The sequence below is a fragment of the Balearica regulorum genome, chromosome 6, assembly GCF_011004875.1.
Source record: "Balearica regulorum gibbericeps isolate bBalReg1 chromosome 6, bBalReg1.pri, whole genome shotgun sequence".
NCBI classification, from domain to species: Eukaryota; Metazoa; Chordata; class Aves; order Gruiformes; family Gruidae; genus Balearica; species Balearica regulorum.
In genome coordinates, this window is record NC_046189.1 from 19977444 (window position 1) to 20000502 (window position 23059).

Consider the following 23059-nt stretch of genomic DNA (forward strand, 5'->3'; position numbering starts at 1 on the left):
CAGTTTTTGACAACGGTATTTAAAATGATGAAAGCTTAGGTGCAGGATTTAAAATAAATCAAATTTGAGCATAATTTAGCCTTCTGTCATTGACCCTCCTTTCCAGTACGAAAGCAACCAAGTTACAGAAGTCTATTTCACTTGTTAAAGGAAAGAAGAAAACAAGATGTTGTCCACGTTCTGTATTAAAGCTCCTTTCATTCTCTGAGAAGCAATGCAGAACTATCCCAGCCCAAGGCAGTTCAGTCCTGTTTGAAGGAACAGCAGTTAAAATCACAGCTTGGTCCCAAACTGGTTGTTAAAAAATGTCTCTAACAGCTCTGCTTCCTATCACTGCTGCTGCCTCTCCTAGGAAACATTTTGACTGTGCATGGCTCAGTGGGCAGTTTCTTCTCCACCTCTGTGAGGTTTTCCAGAAACCCAGAGGCCCCAGGCGCTGTGCACAACGCAGACTATTTTTGCCAGCTTTTGGTCCTGCCTTCACTTTCTCTAGCCCTGGAAGTCATTGTTGAGAAGTTCACTCTTGAAGAGATGAATAGAGAAGTCTTTTTAAATTTTCATTTCAAGTACATCATACATACCATTTTTTCGAAGTTTACTAGATTGTCAGTGAATGTTTTGTTTCCCTCATGAGTAAACGTCATGTCTGTATAGAAATAAAAGCCACATAAAAGCTCATTACTGAATCATGGCCATGCAAAACAGCAGAACATTTTATCTATCCCTTACAAAAATCAAAGCAGATCTAAAAGTAAAACATTTAGTTTTTAATTTGCAGCATTTCTGAGACTAGTAAAATTGAGGTATGATATTCAGATGTACTAAAGCAGTTTTTCTTGTCTCCATGTCATGCTTTTTATAATGAAAAAGATCACCCCTCACACTGAGATTGATTTTTGCTTTTTCTTGCTGCTACTCTTATTCTTCAAACATTTCACAAAATAGCTTTCAAGTTAATAATTCTGGTAACATCCAAGCTTACCTTTTATAAGTAGTGGCATGAAAGGAATTATTGGAGGGTCCAGTTTAGCTACAGTTAGTCTGTAGGCCCTATGGTTTCTTGATGGATCCTGAAGAAAAAAAGAGAAATCAAATAATTACTAATACGTATTATTATATGTATTGAGACACTGTATGCATTCATTTAGATGTCATGGCATTTATTAAAATCATTATTTTCTCCCGTGGCTTTAAAAGTGCATCTGCAAACTAAGAGACCTTTTATCATTCTCCCATATAGCTTACATGATGAGAATGCAGCCGCTAAACACAAACATTTTTCATGCCAAATAGCAAGGTAAGATATGATTACAAAAAAATTCTTCATAAAAGGAACCACACATTTTTCCTTCCTCCTTGCAGCTGCAGTTGCATATGTTGTAACATAAAATGTATTGCCTGGAAAAATCCAGGTTGGAAGATTTAATTTCCCATATGTACTATCGGAAAACATGTGATAAAGCTTCTCTGAGTTCCCAGATTAACTTTGAGTGGTACATAAGTTCTCTCAGAGTAGGTTCCTAAGAGTATAATTTATTAGTCATACATACTTGTTTTAGCAGCTCTAAAATGGGATCATAAACTTCTTAAAGTCAAACAAGGACATATAAAATGTTCTGAATCAAGGAATTCAAATCAGTTACTCGGAAACTGAATTAGCTCAGATTGTGCATAGAATAAGGGATCTATTGCTATTCACCATTAGGCTTTCAAACTCTGCATAGATCTTCTTGAACTTGCTTGGAAGTTTCTGTTAATAAAAACAAAAATAGCAAACCTTAATTAAATCCAATTTGTGTGGCAATTTTACTGTAAATGCTAGTTCCTTCTATAACGCCCTAAGTCAGGAAAGTGCTCTTTTTGCCAGATATTTCTAACAATGTGCTAATCTAAAATACAACATGTCTCCTAGCAACCAGATTATAAATAGAGACGGGACCAGCCATGAAACCTGGATCCTGATTTAAACCCCAACTTGAATTTACTCCTTTGGGATGTTTAGATTCAGATTTTTGTTTGGCTGACATCACAATCACTGAATTCAGAATGTAAGTGAAAGTTCAAGTCAGTGGTTTCAGGACATTCCTGATTATAGCCTATCTGAAAATATTATTTACACACAGCTTGCGTAGGGGTAGCTCAGCTTAATTATTCATACCTATGATGAACTGCCCTTGCAACATTCAAATCCATGCCTGGGCATTTCCAGAAGTTTTTTTTGTTCATGCTGATGTGTCACCAACTATTGCTCAAATTCTCAACATGCCCAGCAGCCAAGGGCCTCTACCGCTTTCTGGGGTATAAATTAATGAATAGTTTTTCAGTCCACAATACCTACACAAATAAATCATGGTCAGTTGAACACGCAGTGATTGGGATGAGATGGGCTTTACTAAATATTTTCTTTCCCCCTCATGTTATGTTATACATATTAAATAATTTTATGATAAAGACTATAAGATATGCTATAAATTCATTTCAGAGATCACAGTAATGTTTTATGCACGCTCAGAATATGTCAGCTTTCTAGTTTTAATACAAAATTTATCTGTATTTGCTGATTAAATCAGACTACTACTGGCAGCAGGTAACATTAAAAATTAATAGAGACTTTATAGCACAGAAATGATTTTTTGCAATACTTTCTACATTTGGAGTGTGTACCCTAGCAAGATATTTACACTGTGCCACAGCAAGGGCCTAATTTTTAATGATGTGTGTGAACAACTGTGTGCCTAGTTTGCATATGCATGCAGATTAGGTATTTGTGAAATAAGTGGTATAATTGGACATTTGCACCTGCAAATATCTAATTTGTGCATGCAACTAATGTAAATGCATGATAATATGGCAAAAATCAGGTCTTGAGATGTTTGGTTTTAAGTATAATCTGTATATATACATCTGGCTAAAAATCAAGCTGCAGAGATTCTCTTGATAAAGCAACTGCCCTGCAGCACCACAGTGTGATTAACATTTCCCCAAACTCAAGTTCATATTCCACATCTACAAATGATCTGTGCCCCTCCAGCTCAGACCCTGTGCCCATTTCAGATTGCTGTATGTAGTATATACATTCAATTCCCTCTTCTCTCTTCATACTACTCCTGTGCTGTCCCAGCTCTCCCAACTATTGCTCTCAGTAGCCACAAATGAAGGGTCATTATTTTGAGAAACTGATCTGCAAATCTTTGCCTTTAGCACTGATTGCATACACCACACGTTCTTTTGCAAATTGCATTGGTGTCTTCTCAGATGTGTTAATGTGAGCTCCTATTTCAGAGCCCTGTTTTAAAGGTGTTCAAATTTCGGTCTCAGTTGCATCAATGACCTCAGTCATGCTAACTATTTTGAAATTCTAATGAACAAAATAGGTGCACATTCAAATCTGCACTGCTTTTGACAACCAGTATGTTCTTAATGGTTACATGTGCTTACTACCTCACCCTGCTAGACACTGCATCCTATTTATATACTCGCATACAAAAGAGCAAAGCCACAGAAAAAGGTGGAAGCTCTGAGAATGAAGACCAAATTGATAGTAAGCAGGGGAATGTGTGCCAGAGAGAAATCCAGAACTGTTTTTTGGACACAACTGCATTTTAATAGGGCATCAGAGTCCGTATGGAGATCAGAAAATAATATGTATAAACAGAGGATGGATTTTAGAGAAGGATCTATGGAGTGATCTCACTAAATGATCAGTAAAGTCAGAGGATGGGCTGGTGTAAGAGGTTAACTGGCTAACTCGCTCATCCTGTTGGGCAGTTAGAAGCTTCTGTTGTCACTCTTATTAACTGCTTGTGAGTATTCAACACATCTCTGGGTATACTGCCTTACTCATAAAAACTGTCAGCCTCAGCTAAAGGCTTGTGCTCAGGAGCTCAATTAGTAGATCGAATTTTATCAATAATAAAGGCCCAAGTCACGTTTTTTGCTAACTAAAAGCACAAATCCCAGTCAAACTTCTTGGAATAGGATTTTAGCTAGGACTTACCTCCCATGTTAACGAGAGACGGCTCACAGCAACATTACTCAGTCCCATAATAATAGCGAAAAAGGAATTCAGATTTTTGTATTCTTTACAGCTGAAACACAAAGGGCCAGGTTTTAAGTTGTATGCATCAGTCAGGGCAGAAGTACACATGACAACCTGAAGAGAGCTAAGCATAGGCATCTAGCATAGATGTGACTGAATTTGGGCAGCCCTGGCCAGCACACCTGCACCACACCGCTTCACCAACCTATGGGTAATTCACTACACTCTGGAGGCTCCTTCCCCCTCCCTCCTAAAATGACTGCCTGCTTCCACTTCACTGGGTGCCAGCTTCTGCAAGGACACTAAAGGAGTCTTTGAAGCTCCTCCTCACCCAGAAACACAGTCCTGAAACTGGGCTCCATTCAGTCCCAGGGAATACCAGAAACAGTGGAAGCAACTCGTTCACAACCTCATTTGCTGCAGAACTTGCTGACAGCTTCTGAACAGCTACTGAATGCTGGAAGCTGTCCCTAGATGATCTTCATCACAGTTTACAAGGGCACCGAGTCTTTTTAAAGGGAGAAGACCAGCTGTCTAGAGATGCCTGTGTGTCAGTGACCTCTCTTGCTGTGTACAGTTGTACTAGTACTTGTAGATTCTGGAACTCTTTAGGATGTTTCAAGCAAAGAATTTGTTACCAGCATCATTAAAGAGGTCCTGGGTATTAGGAGCTCCAGGTCACCCCCTTCATTGCTAATGCAAAGGAGAACTTTTGTTACCTATGAGGAAAACCTGGAAGATGTAACTGAGTATTATGGAAGGCCCAATATACCATATGCAGGAATAGACACAATCTGACAGGAACATCCCCCACAGTTGCTCAGCTGGGACAGCATCAGGAGGCTCATTGACTCAATGGGAAGGGAAGAGAGAGAACAAAGCCTGTATCTCATAAATTTGTGTCTGGTAGGTTCCTGCAAAATAATTGCTGTTTTTCACAACTGATTTGCCAATATCTGATTTCAGAACCTCAGCCTCTCCTTCTTTTGCTGTTAACCAAGAAAATTTTCACAAGAGTCGAACTATGATTCTCAGATATTTTTAGTTATTATTCATTGCTGAAGCTCCTACTCTTCTGAGGTATCCTCAGGTCCAGACAAAATTAGCAGAATCATCACATCCTACTGTCCGACTCCATAATTGCCACATCACCCTATTGTTATTCTGTTCTTTCTGTCCCTCCATTTCACCAGACTCGATGTATCGAGTGGGTGAGTCCTTTAGATCTGGGCCTCACTTGTGTCTGCACTGTGTGAACACTGAGTGTGTGAAAAAATGATCTCTCCCATCTGATGGTCTGTCTGTTGGAGACTGCTGCCCCCTCAGATCTTCTGGCAGAGCTGCTCATACAAATTCTCCCACATCAGATTAGGGATAGTGAGCAAGGTCAGCGAAGATAAGCTGAAATGTAAAGCTACCCCAACTTATTCTGACTAGAGCAGGTCAGGGAGTGCCTCATTAGTGGATCTGAGGGGAGATAAGGATGAAAAGCAGCCAGGATAGGCTGTCAGTGATAACCTCTTCCCCAGGCACAACTAAATACAGAAAGGGATATCTGTCCACAGCCTGTGACATTGAGAATAAATTGTGGCATGGTAAAAATAATTAGCACCGCATAGCAGTAGTGCTCAAACATAGTAGGCAGCTGCAAATGTACCTGCAATATGTAATTTGAATCTATCTTTCATTTTAAAAAGGAAAAGTTTTGCCAAATACTCTGTTAAGCAATGTAATTTGACAAAGTCCCTGTTAAAATCCATCTAGATGTCTGACATTCTACACCAAATATGCTGTAAATTCTACAGGTTCTACACTAAATAGCTCAGTTCCGTGCAGAGAACCCTGTGAAGTAGTAGACACAGTGCTGCATGGCTCCACTGTGTATATGCTGTTTGTAAAATGCCAGAAAGTGGATCCTCCAAAGCACCACAGTGTGCTCAGAGCAGAGGTCCCTCTGCCTCCCAAAATGGACTGTATTGGAAAAATCTTCCTGTTGATAAGAATTGTGAACACACACATATGCACACACTTGTCTGCAACACAAACATACGTGGTTAAAATCTCTCAGTACTTACACGAACATATTCATCAGCATTTTCCCTGTAAACACACACCTTTCAAAAATTTCTTACAGGCTCCTTGGGTTTATAACATATGCATGTGTATGGAAAGAATGATTTTCTAAAACTTAATGAAAGTGTCTGAGTATAGTGATACACCAGAAGGCTTCTAAATAGCCTGTGGTTATATTTGCAAAGAGGAAATATAGAGAAACTGGGTTTGTGGATATCCCTAGGACTAGGTGCAAGTACATCCTAGAAGGCCTTTCTAATAAAATTAATATGGGAAGAACTCACTGTAGGAAATATAGTTTGCTTCTCCTCTTTGTTTGAAAGTTTAATCCTACAATGGCTGGAGAAAAGAGATGAACCTGGTAACCTCTACATCCTTTCCCAGCAGATGCAAAGGCAGAGATGACTCCTGGAACTGAAAGCACACGTGCACAGCACTTGGAGCCAGCACTTGGCCTCGTGCTTGCTCGCACAGATGGGGAGCACACATCACAGGGTGCAGACACAAAATGATGTGCCTTCTGCAATGGCATCTGAGCCCCTACTCACAGAACTGAAACAGGGTTCTCAGTAACAGTTGTCTTTGAAAATCAGTACGTGCAAGGCATCTTGTTACCACCAGTCATGCCTAAGATTAATAGTGCAGCACTGAGCCGTTCTCCCCAAACACTTTTCTAATGAGTCTAGTACTTCTAGGTAGGGTAAAGTTCTCATTAGGTCTCAAGGATCTTCACAAGCAAAACTTCCTCAAAGATCTTGCTTCAAGGCCTGGGCCCGCATCTTTTGATCCAATTCCTTGGCTTTTTCTCCCCTCTAACTTCGGTGCACTTTGTGTTTGTTTTACCGCATGCTGTAGCACCTGTTACCATGGCAGCCCTGCACAGAGGGCAGCAGCCTGGCAAAACTTCCCAGCGCTTTTCCAGCGGCTGCAATTAAACCTGCCTGCTTGGTTTGTACGGAGGAAAATCTTGTGCTTCGGATTTCGCTGCTTTTAGGAGACAAAGAGGACTCGGCAGAGCAGACCGCTTTTAGCTATTTATTTTTAGCATTGTAGCGATACCAGAAACATGGAAGTAAACAGGAGGTTGTCAAGCTGTTGTAAATAGCATAGGATTCAACCCATGACACTGAGGAACCTACAGGCTAGGGCACTTTATTAAGGAGATATTTAACTGTAATTTTTAGCATACTTGATTTCAAGTGTTTACGGAAATTACTATTGTATCTTAATTTGCCGCATTTCAACCTTTTCCCATTTCATGCCTCTGAGTCAGGAAAGACCCCGACTCGTCCGCGTGTGGGTGCCACTGCCCTCTCCTGGACACAGCCCGCCAGCCCGACGGCCTGCTTCCCAGCTTTGCTCTGCGGAATGAGATAATGGAATATGCCGTCCATCTATTTTTAGAAACTGAAGAGGTAAATTCTGTCCTCTGTTCTGAATATAAACCTGATCCTACATGCCCACCCCTAGATTTTGAAAATCTTCAGCTTCGACCAACCGTAGTCCGGCCCAAAGCAGTTCCCAGAAGAAGTCCGTACTTGCAGAGCGGGGCCCTTCCCGGAGGAGGATGGCACGCTCATGCAGGGTTTTGGTGTGAACAGCGACTTCATTTCAGCAATGTGGAATTATTAACTGGGGGGAGAGCGGCATCACAGCTGTAACTGTTCCTTCACACAACTGCATTTAATGATGCAAAAAAGTTAAAACTAATGGTTTAACTGCAAGTAATAACTAACTTCTTTGTTTGGTGAGACTGCCTAAAGGCTTCTAGTCACAATGCCCAAAGTCGCAGAGAAACACTTAAACAGGCGGTTCCTCACTGCACACCTCAGCAAACTGTTTGTTCAGACAGCGATGAATGCAATAAATACACCACAAACTGGAAAGGAAGGAAGAGGGTAACAGTGACAAAACCCTGTAGCTATGCAGGGCAGGGGCATGGCCCAGCTCCCTCTGAGGTCAGTCACACCCTCACCCTTGACTTCATCGGTGAGGAGTCAATGCCAACATCTTTAGCATGAAGGCTCCAAAGAGTTTAAGTGTCAATTTGAATAAAAGAATACAAGACAGCAAGAACTGCCTGCTATCCAACCTTAGATCCAGTGGTTACTAACAAAAAAGGACATCATTGTTGCATTTTTAAACAAAAGTATTAGAAAAATATCCCAAGTGGACTGAAGGTAACATGAGCCTCATCATCTCCATACTACATCTCTTTGCTCTCCCCTCTCGGTTTTCCCACTCAGGGCAATTCTGAGAACAGTTTTCCTGAACAGCACCAGAAATACTTCTGTTCTCAAGAAAATTAAGGCTCAATTTTGTTAATATTTACTAATTCACATACTAATATTTGCTAATGCATGTAAGGGTAAATGAAGGATTCTCCTAATGAACTGAAATATATTTACTCACAAATTTGATGTGAAAACATGGCCCTCAGAGATCACAGATCAAGGAGCAATGGAGAGTAGGACAGGAGAGAAGAATATATATTAACAAGGTTCTATACAGCCCTATAAGGAAATGCACGGAATTACCAAATAGAGAATGTTTTAACCTCTGCTGTGTGTGGCTGTCTGAAAATAAAAAGAAAAATAACAACAAATTGACTATATTGAACCTCATTTCCAGCTCACAGACGATTGTATACTTACTGGGCTGCTATCTTAATATACTTCTTTAACAGTTGAACACGCTTGCTGAGTTGAGAGCAAAGACAAATCTCAGTGACCACCCAGAACTGAATTTCGTTAAATCTTCTTAAAAACAAGTCCAGATTTGCTGTAGTCTTTTTAAAATTGTGCCTTCCAAAAGTGTGATAGATCAATTCCAGCTAGGAAAAAGAAAACAGTTTGGGATTTTTTTTTAGAAATCTCATCTTTTGGACAGAGGAAAGAGGCTAAGAATGACCAGGTAAGTATCTGGCCTGAAACTTGTTCTGCAGTTTATGTTCATTGCTGTACAGATGACAAGGATTCAGGATGCAAATCCAGTAGACAATAGCTGAGGCATACTAAAAGCATAACTACAGGCTATTTAGACATAGCTTAATACCTTAAAACATACAAAAGTAATTCAATAAGCAGCACATATTCAGGAAAAGTTTAACATTATTTTTGCATTTTGCCTATAAAATTAAGAATGCCTTATAGTTTCAAAACTTGTAAGTGGCTTTATTGTAGTATTTTTCAAAATCAAGCTTAGAGAAAGTTTTGCAAATAATGCACAAACCTACAATGTACAACTAAACATTTTCTAACAGATTCTGATCTGCTGAGTAGATAGACCCTCATACCTCATGCACACAGTTGAAGAGCTCCCAGTCATAAATTGTCATCTGATGTGCTAAGTCTTTGGAGCTCATCAGTTCAAATGTTCCCACTGTACCAGTAGATGGTCCTTCTTGTTCTGGTAATGGTGCCTACAAATGCAAAACCGGTATAAAAATATTTTAGAAATACTAAATTGCATGATTGGTGCTTTTCTTTCATAATGTTTCTGATTTTTAATTTTTTTCCAGTGTGACCACCTTCCTAAGCATGTTTCTAATAGTAAAATTGAAATTTGCTTTTAACCACAGGCTGGCATTAGGAAATGAGTATCCACTATGCACAGGATAGTCAGGAAAATTCTGAAAGCTCTTCAGAGGCACTGTAAGGAAATAAACCAGACTGTTCTCAGTGTGTTATTTTTAGCATTGTTCTAAAATCTGAAGCCAGAAATAAATACTTCAATACACATTGTGCTAACTAAAGCATGCCTGTTCAGGAGCATAGGTCTTTCCATAAAGCTTTTGTTATCAGTTTCCTTTTTCACATACCCAAGTAACTAGGCCACAAAACCAAATTACTTTTGCAAATTACTGATTCTAATGATGAGAATTATTACATCTGCCATACTTCAGAAATCTGCAGTGACTGAAAGATCTTCTGGTCATTCATAAAATAAGCCTCATACTTTCTCTTTACTGTACAGGGATGCACTATTTGTGATCATAAAACTCCTGGCTATGCTAATTAAAATTATATGCACACAGTCTTATGAGAAAGAATCCTTCAAATCATTCAGGTATAAAACATGTTTGAAAGACCACCCAATAAATGAGATGTGATCTACAGTTTTGCACACAAGTAAATCTTATATTAAAGAGAGGTTTAAAACATGGCTTGAGATCAAGTCAGATTTGAAGTAGTCCGTTGTATACATTCGGGTCAAAGTGTTTGAACCAGCGCTGCTGAAATACTACCAACCAACCCTCTTGCAAATTCACATGCGTTACACCAGTAAAGCTTCCCGCGAACGCACGTTTTACTTGTTTGGTTTCCAGGAGAGGGCAGCAGAGTTCACTTACAAGTTTCTCCATGTCTCACAGGGTCTTTGTTAGACAATTCAGAGCAGGGAACTGCCAACAGGCTCCTTCCCAGTACAAACTCAATAGAGTCTGCAAGATTAACAGGCCGTATTTATATACTGCAATGTCAAAAATGAGCTCACTAAACGAATCCCCTTTTATATAAGAATATTGCATTACCAATAGAAAAAGGACTGAGTGGATTGATACCGGATCAAGTCACTTTCTCAGTAACACACAATATAGAGGAGCTTTGCTTCTGTACGAGTTCTTGTTTTGTACTCTAGGGAAAACTTGTCTTTCAAATATCATCATAATACAAACTTATTAAAAATAATTAAACTAAACCACAGGCATTACCTTAAAAGCTCTATCTACAATTTTTAAAAAATAGTGTATATAAGCAAAGTAATATCTAAAAAAACCAGGACAGTCATCAGTCTTACAAGAGCCTGCAGATTGCTCTGATTTGGGATTTGCACAAATACAAAATTTCTTTAGTTTAAGACAGAGTATGAATTAAAAATACAGCAGTTGTGTGTAGAAAATCCTGATTTGTGGAAATCTATGGAAAGAGAATTGCCCACAGACTGAAAGAGGGATTTTTTCCTCTATTTGGAGATGAACGCAACATAGCTGTTACCATAACAAACACATATTTTCCAAGGCTAGGAAAGAAGCACTTAGATGTAAACTCATTGCATATTTGAAAACTCCTCTAGCCCAGAACAATTTTCACATGGGAATTGCCAAGCATAATGTGAATAAATGTACATGAACAGGCAGCAGCCAGAAATTGGAACGTGAAAGGATTAAACTGGGAGGGAGGTAAGGTTTTTCAATTTGTTTATACCTCTTTGAAAAAATGCAGCTGATAAGGGGATGTATTCTGCTATGCAGTGCTGAGAACCTTTCTAAAGGTGCTGAGTGTTCCTCCCTATTCCTACTGAAGTCAGTCCAGTTGATGAAAACTCACACATTGCAGCCCTGTATCTTAGAGCTCCCTGTACCATTTCGAGTACTTGATCCATGGTAAATAGCGTAGGGGAAAAGGCACAGAGAGTCATGGCAATTTGCTGCCAAAGGTATGTCTACACAGGCAATGCAGAGCCATATAAAAGTACCCAGCATAGTTGTACTGACGCAACACCCCTGCTTTACAGCAGCATGCCCCAGGAGGGTATCTACTTGGCAGGATTAATTAACCTTAAGGGAACACCAGAATTTAATAAACTGAACGAGAGGTATCTCTGCGTGGAACTACAGTATGCTGGATGTGCATTCCCTGGTTACTAAATTGAAAGCAGCGGCAAAGCATAGACTTTATCGTATGCATAAAAGAAATCAGGCATACATACTAAGTGGCTTGTTAAAAGCATACAGGAGGCTGAAACAAGGCTAGGAGTAATAGAGTTCATGCTGACATGACTTGGCAATGACATTTGTTTTTAATGAAATAAAAGGAACAAAAAGTACAGTCAAATCAAACTCTTTAAAAGCAGACCCCATGGAGATCATTAGAATTACTGTATAAACTCTAAGTACTTATGAACAATTCTACTTAAGAAAAAATATTTCTACCAGGAATATTTTCTGTGATTCTATTTAGAATCATCTGAGATTTTGACACAGTATTTTGTGGGGCTGAGAAAGAAAAGATTTTAAGGAATTTACTGTTGGAAGCAAGTCTCCAGAATGCTTTAACTGGTAACATCTATCTTCAACAATATATCCTTGTGGCCTTCAGGAGATAATTCTGTAATCAGGAACTACTGCATGTCTTAGTGACAATATTCAGCTCTTCCTGCTCAGTGTGACACAGAGAATACTGGGATCAAGTACTGTCACATGGATCAGATGGATTTCTGCTCACATTTAGGGAATTATAACATTACCTCGTTTTAATTTCAGGGCTCATCCCATAGTACTGTGACAAGCCCTTTGTTTTGAATGTTTCCACTAGTTTTTACCTAAAGCACTGATAATGCAAAAAGGGCCAAGTGTTCAAATAAACTGAAGAATTGAACTTTCTGAGAACTCCACACATACATACCAAGGAATCAAACTGATCACGTGGGCAAGCAAACAGCCGTCCATTAACACTGAGAGTTGTAAACACTGAAACATCATGAGGTTTGAGCACAACCTTTTCTGTAAACATGAAACAAAAGATTGTTTATTATATACCTGTAGAATTTACAGCAGGACTGATCGAACAGCTGCGCAGATCACCCTTCTGGGAACAAATTTTGCACAGTGAAACAATGTCCAGGATACACAATAGATGACTACAAAGTCCTCTTTATTGAAGAAATGTGACAACAAGCTCAGCCCAAACCAGTTTCCTACAGAACTGGTATACAAACTGGAATCCAGCCCCAAACTGTACAGACAGGTCAAGAAGCCTGTGCTGCCATCTCTAGAAACTATCTGCAAAAATTCAGCTATATTTAGGGACTCCATTCATTCTTCTGTGAGCTGTAAGCATTTGGAGAGCTGTTCTTACTAGAAATTGGCTTGGAAGACAGTAACTGCATATGGAGGTGATGAAATGCAACTGTATTCAAATGTCATTACAGCAGTTCTAAAAGAGCATCACATCACAGGTAAAGAAAAGATAATGAAGTAACTTACAAAACAGTCTCTTCCAGCGGGCACTGGCTGTCAGCAAATCTCACAATAAAAAATTGCTGCAGCTGCAACTGCAAAAAGTAGAGCTGCCTGGTGTCAGAAGTGAGCTGGTTTTGGCAGGCATCACTGTTTGCAAAAATGCCTTCCAACACGGCTCTCATTAGCTCTGTGTGTGTTCACACAGTCATACTCAACCAGAGCACTTCAGCAACACCAGCTCTCCAGCCGAATTCACCTTGCAGTTACTCTCCCATTTCCACAGCCTATAGTGGGGGGCTGACTCCTGACCCTCTGTTAACACTAGGTCAGTGGGCTTGGCACTAAGTTGCCCAGTAGTGGTTTGCATGGACAGAGCAGCCAGAATGGTAGCGACCACTACGGGAATGTCTGCACTGCAGTGTCTTCTGCTGTTGCTGATTCATATGTCTAGCCTGACATTATCCATGCTTACCTCCTATACCTATTGTTAAAAACTCTTACAAGTCTTACAGTGAAGGAAATAGAGTAGCTCTGCTCTGCAACATGCAGATACACAAGCTTCTCCATTTTTCCTGTCTCCCATGTGAGCTCCAGTCTGTGCCTGCAGTAGGAAAAGGACTTGCCTCTAAGACAGAACCTGTGTACCAGCTGAACATGCACATGGATACAAAAGCCTTGACTGAATGAGTCTTTCAATCCCTCCTGACATTCTGCTTCACTGTGAGAAGTGTTTAAGATGATGCAAATACAGTACCTCCTCCTGAACTCATCTTTACTATGATGAGGCCTTCTCCAGAACCCAGCTTATCTGCTACTGCGCTGATCACTTCCTTCACAGAGGAAGACACTGGCACCCGGATAGTGGTATAAGTTTGGTCTATGCAGTACACCTTAAACAGAACTAAAGAAAAAAAAGATTGCACTGTGTATGCCACGTGTAACAACCACAGAGACTTTATGGTAAAAAATACTTTCACTGCAGTAACCATTCCTCACAAATGAAACAAATAAAGCAAGAACAAATCACTACAGTTTTGATAGCTACCCATTCCTCAGATATTCTACAGTTTTGATTTCCCAGAGCTTTTAGTAAACCGTGAAGTACTAGGATTTCAGTATTGCTACAGTATTTATGGATGCCAATTTAATCTGGCACTTTGTTATGTTCCAGACATATTTTAAATCAACACTTCTTTTCAAGAGTCAGGAAAACTGGCTGCAAACTCTCTTAATTACAGGAAAATACTTTTCATATTTACAAAATAGATTTGAAAACAGAGTTTTGATTACAATCAGAACTTAAATCACACTGTGTTGCAAACTGTTTTTTACAAGCAAGTATATAATTGCTGAATCAAGAATGTTGTAGACAATGAAGAAAAATACCCTAACAATAAGAATACACTTGAGTGTACAGTACAAATTGGCTCACAGAGTAATACATGAACTCAAGTCTCTGGCTGCCTAGAAATCAATATGATAGTACATTAGCCTGCAAAAAGCAAGGCAGCCCAAAGTGACATGAATTCAAGACAGAAGAAGTTAGCAAAATAGTCCTTAGGTTCAGCTGTCAAGCCAAGCCAAGCAGCCCCTGGGGTTATAGCTGTCCATGGATCTTCAATGTTCAGCGTGCTGCCTGCCCTACGAATGAGAAAGATGCAGCCATACAAAAGGGCACTTACTGCCTGTCCACAGACATAAGTAGCAGCACTTCAATGGCAGCAGCAACTGTTTCATGCTTTGTAGACCTAGAAGAAACACTGATATGGACAACAGAAGCTGCATGCCTGGCAGGATGTCTGTTGTTCATATGCTGTTACTTCCAGCTTTTGAAATGGCTCTTCCGTTGGTTTGATTGATGCCACCAGCTTTCTCAGCTATATGACCTTGCATTTTGTTCCCTTATTTTTACCATTGTTCGCTACCAAGAGCTATCCTTTAATATCAAACACCTTGAAGCAGAAGCTATTTTCTGTGATGAAGATGCACCAAAACAACCATTGAGAGACTGGCCCTAGCAGTTCCAAAGAAATCCCCAGATTTATGAGTTTTAAGGAGCATGTATCTTTGTTTACATTGAACAGATCTCATCAGCAGAGCTCAGGATTTTGTTCACATAGCAGTACTTTAACCTGCCTGAAGTAAAGGACAATATGAAAAGCCGGTACGACTGAAAATTATATTCCGATACACTGCTGTAAATTTTACCTTGATCTCTTCAGAGAGTCAAACAATAGCAATAGGGCAAACTAGCAGATTTTGTTTTCTAGGCTGCGTGCCACGTCATGATTATCTGCTCCACTTCTATCTCGAAAAGGAAGAGCTGTACATGTTAGCTCAAACTATGTAGGGGAAACAGAGGCTCAAACATGACCTTCATTACTCGCTATTTATTGCACTGCCATTACCTGCACGGACACTGTCTGTACTAGTTCTTACGTGTTTTGTTCATTCCTTATTTTAAAGGTTTTTACTTCTTTCTCTGAGGAAGAACAGTGTTTGATAGCACAAGTAGTTAAGGGAAAAGACTAGGAGTGCTTCAAATCGATGATGGAGAATGCTGGGCTAGCATTGCTTCAGGCCAAACTGCAGGTAGGTACTTTTGTTTATTTCTAGACCAATTTTTTGAGAGAGACTAATTTACTGCAAATCTCAGTGGCTCATGAAAACTTTGCAGAGAAGGAACTCACTTTCGTCAGTGCCCCTGATAGGCTGGCGTTTCTGTGCTCTGTCATCACTTGCATTGAACAGCTGCAGAAGAACTTTGTGCTGAAAATGAATCATCAGCATTCATATTAATGCAAAAACAAACATTATGGCATAGATATGAACTGCAATAGATCTCTTATCAATAGCAGGAAAAAGAGTTGCAATGCAAAATTTGATACTTAATGTTAAAAGCTATTTCTCAATGTGTTGTTTTAATATATCCATGATTACTAAAGAGAAGATGCTTATGGATTTGCTGTGCTGAAGCCTTTCTTTAGAAAACGGACAAATAAATTATCTTACCTTCTTTTGTGGTGCTTTAGGTTCTTCAGAACTATAAAAAGGTAAAGCATAGCATATGTCATTAAATATTACCTGGAAGATCTTGTGCAGAAAATCACCTATAGAACATGGACCACTTGTCAATCTACAGTATCAACATATTAATGTTTGCATATACAAAAGGAAGACTAGATGATACCATAGTTAACCTATGACCAAGGCAGGGACAATACTAGACAAAGTCCACGTAAGCGTGAAATAACCATCCAGTTCAGTTTCAATGGTGTGTACAGAATTTCTTATTCCTTCTGTCGACCTTTTAATGAGAGTTTGGTGTTTGCCAGAATGACATGGAAAGAGAGGGCCATAGACATTCATCCAAAAAAGCCTGCATGCAAACATTCAGTCTTGCATGACTGAGTGCCATTCATAGAATGGATTTTTAATAGATGTAAGTGATAAGATTTTCTTCATCTATTTACTGAGAAGAAGTGCAGGGGGATGAAAGAAGCAAAAAGTGTGCTTACACTTGCTTTACAATTTTCTCTAGCTCTGGAAGTTGCTCCTTTAGTGCTGCAATCATTCTAGTATCATCTGATACAGATACATAAAATTCCTGTAAATGATACAGAATAGTCTTTAAATAACTATAGGAGTAAATGAGCAGTAGTTAGGATAGAGGATTGTGAGATGACATCTGATAGTTTAATGATTATAAAGAATGATAATCTGCATAGAGGAACACATTCTGGGCCCAACCCTCGATTACTTCTACTTATCTCCAGCTGATTTAAAGCAAGAGTTACACATGCAGAAGGGAAGCCTGATGAGGCTCCTTAGGCCACTGTGTAACCACTGACTGCTCCTGCAAAAACTGCATTTTCAGATTATCAAAGATAAAGACTATAAAATTCACAAACAATCTAGCATGATACGGGTTGTTTTTACCCACTGCTGTTGTAGTCCTTAGTGGTTCATTTGCAACTGAGTTGTTGTCTTGCAGCTACTCCAGTCCGCTACAGTATTACCCTCCCTTAAAACCTACTCACACCTCTTCCTGCCACACCCACACAAAACTGACCCAAAGAAGGATCTATGTGTTTGCAACTAGTAATTGTTCTTTAACTTTTGGACTAATGAAAGACATTATGTCTGTCTCCAAAGCTTGTCTATTATGAAAAGCTTTCCCATGTGGGTTTCCTCTATGTCTGTCATACTTAAGGCCCCTTTCTGTTCCCCTCTGCTCTTATCTAGGATTCAATTTTAAGCCGTTTGGCACAGGAACTCCCATTCAGCCATTAAGATATGAGACTGTGTTCCATAAACCAAATATTTAATAATAATAATGGCAATCATGACTTAACATGACATCGGCAGTGCATCTTACTGTAGAAATACAAGGATATGGCACCTACCACAAAGACCTTAAAACCAACGTCTAAGGAATTAAAATTATTTTAAGGGATCAGAAGGGTTCTGAAGACAAAGATCTTAAGTTCCAATAGATGTAGTACAGCTTTCATTCAAATGATTTTTGGGTTTGTAGAGTGAGAACTCTCCAGCTCCTTCCCGGCACACCTCAGGCAGGCATAAACAGCATCCCAGTTCAACCTGTAGAGCCTCTGAACTATTCACAAGAAAGTACTAAAAAAAGCAAATTCATCTGTTGCTATAAAGCAATCTACCCATGCAGTGCTTTGAAAGAGGTCAGCAACTCTAGCAGATATTTTCAGAGGTCCAGAGGTTGACAAGGGTTCAAGCACTGTTGTAGTGTGTATACTGTCTGCAGCTAAAACCAGGAAAACGGAGTTATGAGTTTGCACTTTGAAATGACCCACTTCTCTTTAGTTCATGACAGAATTCTACAGACTGGGAATCAGCTTTCAGCTTATCTTGCTTGGTAGGTACTTTTCAGTACAATGATACAATGATTCCTTTATACCTCCAAAAAGGCCATTGCTGCTTCATCTTCTTGTAGTAAATCTCCATATAAAGCAGCCCACTGCAGAACCAGTCGAATGACTCGCCTTTTATTGTTGAGGGCATAATCCATTTTCTCCTGCTCTGTACCCTGGGAAGGCTGGGCATGATAGGTGCCATGGTGTCAAGGAAAACGCTCAGTGATTGAAAATATCAAAACCAGTATGAATTTGCAAACAACTGACTTCCAACAAATCATTTTCAGGGTGTTCAAACAGAACTTTCCAATATATGCTTTTGATTTCTGACTGTCGCTAGCATAAAGACTTGTGAACCTTTCACGTTCATACTAAAAAGTAAAAAGACAGTGCTCTAAAAAGCACAGGAATGATCACAATCCCACCACAGAGACGGCTGCTGTAGGGGAGCAGAACAGAAATGGCACTTGGAACAATAGAGAAGAGGATTAACCGTAGAGACTGAAGAAGGATATTTCTCCTTGTTCTTCTTTGGAGACAGTAGAAGAAAAATAAAAATGTCACTTTGTGTTTGTTAACAATTCCAGTCTTCCATTTGTGAGGAAGACTACTGGAATGAACCACGAGTGTTATTCCTTTTATTTTTAGAAGTTACTGTAAGCCAAGGTGAATCTCAGGTCCCATTATGGAAGGAGGACCTGGAAGTTTACAGCCTAGACTGACTACAGAGACATGGGGTAAAAGAATAAATTCTCTAGTAGCCTCATTTCCATATGAGGAAATCAGAAGTTTCCACTCTGTCAAATAAAGTGTATTTGGGACACAATACTTCATAATACTTATTTGTGATAAACAGTAAGAAAAAATGGAAAACATTGAATTGATTTTTTTCATGATGAAGTGTAAACATTACAAAAATATGCAAATAGCAAAAAGGCCAAAAGTAACATTTATAGAGAGGAAGAAATCAAGAAAAAAGTAAAGGCACAATGGGCAATAAACGGAGATAATTTCAGCCTTTAATCTATGTGAAAATGAAGAAGAATCCCCAGCAGAAACAGGATATGACAATTTGTGTGCCTACTTCTCACTGATCAGAGGTTAACAATATTTATTTAAACTGTTTCCAAATAACTGATGGCTGAATGTGAAGGAATCACATCTTCAACATCTTCAACTTTTCTTCCCAGAGACCAAAATTCTGATTCTGGATTGTCATGAATAATACTATTCCCAATTATATAGCAATGATTACTGTTAAAATACTGACATCCTTTCACTCACAGTGAAGTCCAGCATCCTTTCAAGGTGCACTTTCAGTTGCTCTAACAAAAGATTTAAAAATACTAATTATAAAATTAAAATATTAATTAGAAATCAAAATTAACTAAGATATTTATTTTAAGCTTCTCATTTAGAAGCATTTCTCTAACAAATGCTAACATACTTTATACTAGTGATATATAATGGGAAAAAATATCTATTAACTTTCCAAATGATCCTCCTGCCCAAAACCCCTGCAGAGATTTGACATGCTACCAGGGTTACTGAGGCACTCATTTGACTGACAAACTTTTAGAAATCTGCATTTTAATTTCATTCGGAAAGGTTTAAAATGACTAGAGAACTAAACATCGCAGTACATTTATGGGAGTAAATAAGTCAGAGAATCATAAGAAGTAAATAAAATATTGTAAGCTATGTGCTCTTATGTCTCAAGGAGCAAGTTTAATATTCTACTGAGTCATTTTTCTCATGCCATTTTTACCTTTCAAACACTGTAATTATTTCATGTATTTTTACTTTCTTATTAACTGACTCACCACAGGCACTGGCAATTTTTCTGTATTTTTACTGCTCATTTATATTAATTGCTCTTTTATAAACATTATCATAGGGAAAGTCAATGAAGGGTTCTTCCATTTTTATGGGACCTACAGGATGCAGCTTCACTGCAGACTGCAATCAGAAGTAAAATATCATGTATACTTGCAACAAGTGTCAGATAATTGTAAAATATTTATCAACACCAAGAAGGTTAGAGTTCAGTGTGTATATATATATTTCTAATTATGTCTAGCATATGCTAGGAAATGGAAGGAATTCTGAAATCTGTTCTTCCCTGCCTGGGAACACTTAACTGTATCAGGAGCTGTGCTAAATCAGCACCCATTACGACAGCAGAACACAAACTATTTTGCTGGCATGATGGTAAAGGAGGTTCACAAAACATTCATACAGAAACATACTAAAGGACTATCATCTACAGAGAGCAAAAGAGGAGTTTATACTTCATAAACAGTAGTCCTTTAAAGATGCACACCTGCACACACGCTCACACACCTGCACTATCCCAAGTGCACTTTTGCAGGTGCTACTCTATTTCAAGTTTTCTTTTGGGCTTTGTCCTGTCTCCCTCTGACAAGCTGCAGCTCTGTGAATTTGTCCTTTTCCATCTCTGTGAAGAATGGAGGGAAACAGGGGCCTTGGTCCAACACACAGGACTGATGTCCTGATCCAGGACCGGGGCACATACCCTTGGCTTCCCTATAGAAAAGAAGTATGTGATTTTGTTAATATTGCAGGATCCATATACTTTAATGACTAAAAAAAGAATAGTGTGCCAAGGGACAGCACAGTATAAGCACTGAGCCCGCAGCAAGCAATGATGTTACTTAGCCAAAATGGTGCACCTGTCCGTTCCTTTCAGGATTAAAGAATTTACAGATGACAAAATGCTGCTGTAAAAGAAGTGAAAACCCAAATAATTTATACCCCGTGCTGTGCTTGAAAGCACTACAGTGGTCTAGCTCTACTCCTACTTGCATACTGCCAGCTAAAATAGTATCCTAAGTGGGTGTAGGAAAATAGACTTGTATTGATTCAAAATTGGGAGCTGGAGCAAAAACAGTGTCTCTGACTGAATCACCTTTCTTCTTTTTCTTTTTCTGTTTTAATTTCTTCACTAAGCATAACTAATCTCTCCTTAGTCTCACAGCACCAGCAAACATTTTTGTAGAGCGATTTTGCTCAAAAAGATGAGCTTTGTTAGCAACCTTTCAACTCTAACAATAAATTTCAATGGTACCATCAACAGAGCACAGTTTGATTTTCCATATTCAGAATGGACCAAATAAACAATAATTCAGCTCTAGGAAAAGCTGACACTAAAGCAGTAGGATACCAGTTACTTCCAGCCCTCCTCCTCCTCTCTGAAAAGAATTAGCATGCCTGCCATGACCCACTTAAGACCGTGGTCTTAGCCTCCTCTCCAGAATAGATTTCATCACAAATGAATACATATACATAAGTGACACTATCACTTTGATCTTCAGAAAAGCTTTTCCCCTATAAACAATGAGGTACATTTTGCTTATGCATCTGATTTTCCCCGTTATTGGATATCAGGGGTACACTATTATAACTGAGGATAGACAAGCCTGAGTCTCAAATGGACTGATTGAATAATATGAGCTAGATAAATCAGAAAAGAAAAAAAATCCAACATAAAAAGTGCTGTCCTTTTCTTCCCCTCTCAAAGCTGTCAGCAACAGCATTTCATAATACTTTTGATATCCAAAAGTATGTGGTTTTGGAAAATGTGTTTGTTTCAGGTGTATGAACAATTTTCTGCAGACCAGTTTTATGGGTCCAAAGGTTTTCAAAACAATTACTATCCTTGCTAGGAGTAACATAAATGGATTCTCAAGCTTGCCAGACAAGGACATGACGCTCTATTTTGTGGTTTCAGGGTGTTAGCTTTCCCAGATGTCACTCACCCCACTGAGCTTCAAGGAAAACACACTTTCACACCAATCTGATTCTAAAAACATAAATAGGGAATTGAAGTTATTATACCCATGTCAGAATTCTATAAAACAGAAAACATTATATGTTTATTTAATGCTCCCAGTCACTTTGATAGCTTCAAGTCACCGTGCACAAGGAAAACTCTCAGTGCCCAACAGCTCCCCAAACTAAATGACCTGCCAGTAACTGACTGACGGACATTTCACAGACTCCTTCAGTAAAACATGCACAGTACAAGAATCAGCTCCACCTCTTGATGCTATCCACTGTAAGCTTTCATCTCCTAGGTATTTGCATGCAATTGAAGTTTCTTGCAGTTTGTTAATGCTTGCTATAGACTATTATTATAGATTATTATTATTTTTATTCATAACTATTATGAAAGCACCTCAAAACTACTTACTCCTTATTCTACTAGTTTAGGCACCCTTTTGCTTCAGGCAGTTTGCAGCTTGTAATCTATATAAAGTGGACCATTGAAATCACCAAAACATAATGATCTTAGTTAAAATCTAGATGCTGTAGTTCAGCAAAAACCAAGACAGACAGAAAGAATACAGGAAGGGAAATCCAAACTTTTATGTAATTTCATTTATCTGGTGGAGGGACAGTACATTTCTTTCCCTCGGAATAGTAATCAGCACAGGAAAGATACATTTTTCATGCTCTGGGATTGTATCTCATCATGGGTATACACTATCCATTTCAGAGTTGTTGACCTACGGACAGCCATTAGGCAGACACTGAGAACCTACTCACAAAGCAGAGCCTCCAGGAAACGCGATGCATGTACGTACTTCTTGAGAGAGAGAGACGCTTCAGTCTCATCACCGATAGGGACAGCTGTTAAAGGAATGTAACTTTTCCCTTACAAAAGGATATTGTGCCATCAAGGCTGGGCAGAGCTGACTATTTGGCATAAAAACACAGTGCATCATAATAAAATCATTTAAAACAGAATCTGTGAAAAGAGAAGAAAGAAAACAGTCAATTAAGCCCCTGCAAACAGCTTGGGGATCACAAGGATGAGTTTTCTTTCAGCTAAAATATCTTACTAGCCCTCCGCAGATAATAAAGGAAAATATCTTACTAGCCCCCTGCAGATAATAAAGGGGTCTTTTGCGCTTTATTTGTAGGCATTAAGTATTAAAATGGGGAATGAACAAATATGAGCTGAAATATTAAGCTTTTATTCTTGTCTGCATGAATTTTATTGCACTTATGTTAACAGGCATTTACCTGTGTCAAAGGAAAATTTGGCACAGAAAAAACCCAAAACCCAACCAT

The 23059-nt window shown here is 39.0% G+C and overlaps 1 protein-coding gene across 5 annotated transcripts in view; it reads right to left on the minus strand.

The window, feature by feature from the left end:
- RAPGEF4 (Rap guanine nucleotide exchange factor 4) overlaps window positions 1-23059 on the minus strand; it is a 153310-nt gene that overhangs the window by 10690 nt on the left and 119561 nt on the right. For all 5 annotated transcript variants that reach the window (XM_075756638.1, XM_075756636.1, XM_075756639.1 and 2 more), the window contains 13 exons: window positions 22655-22733; window positions 18007-18157; window positions 16592-16680; window positions 16086-16116; window positions 15764-15842; window positions 13828-13974; window positions 12517-12614; window positions 9408-9533; window positions 8767-8945; window positions 3998-4088; window positions 1700-1750; window positions 983-1070; window positions 582-646 (listed from right to left, as the gene is read on the minus strand). In XM_075756638.1, coding sequence (XP_075612753.1) covers window positions 582-646; window positions 983-1070; window positions 1700-1750; window positions 3998-4088; window positions 8767-8945; window positions 9408-9533; window positions 12517-12614; window positions 13828-13974; window positions 15764-15842; window positions 16086-16116; window positions 16592-16680; window positions 18007-18157; window positions 22655-22733 — 1274 coding nt within the window. The remainder of the gene's footprint in view (window positions 1-581; window positions 647-982; window positions 1071-1699; window positions 1751-3997; window positions 4089-8766; window positions 8946-9407; window positions 9534-12516; window positions 12615-13827; window positions 13975-15763; window positions 15843-16085; window positions 16117-16591; window positions 16681-18006; window positions 18158-22654; window positions 22734-23059) is intronic.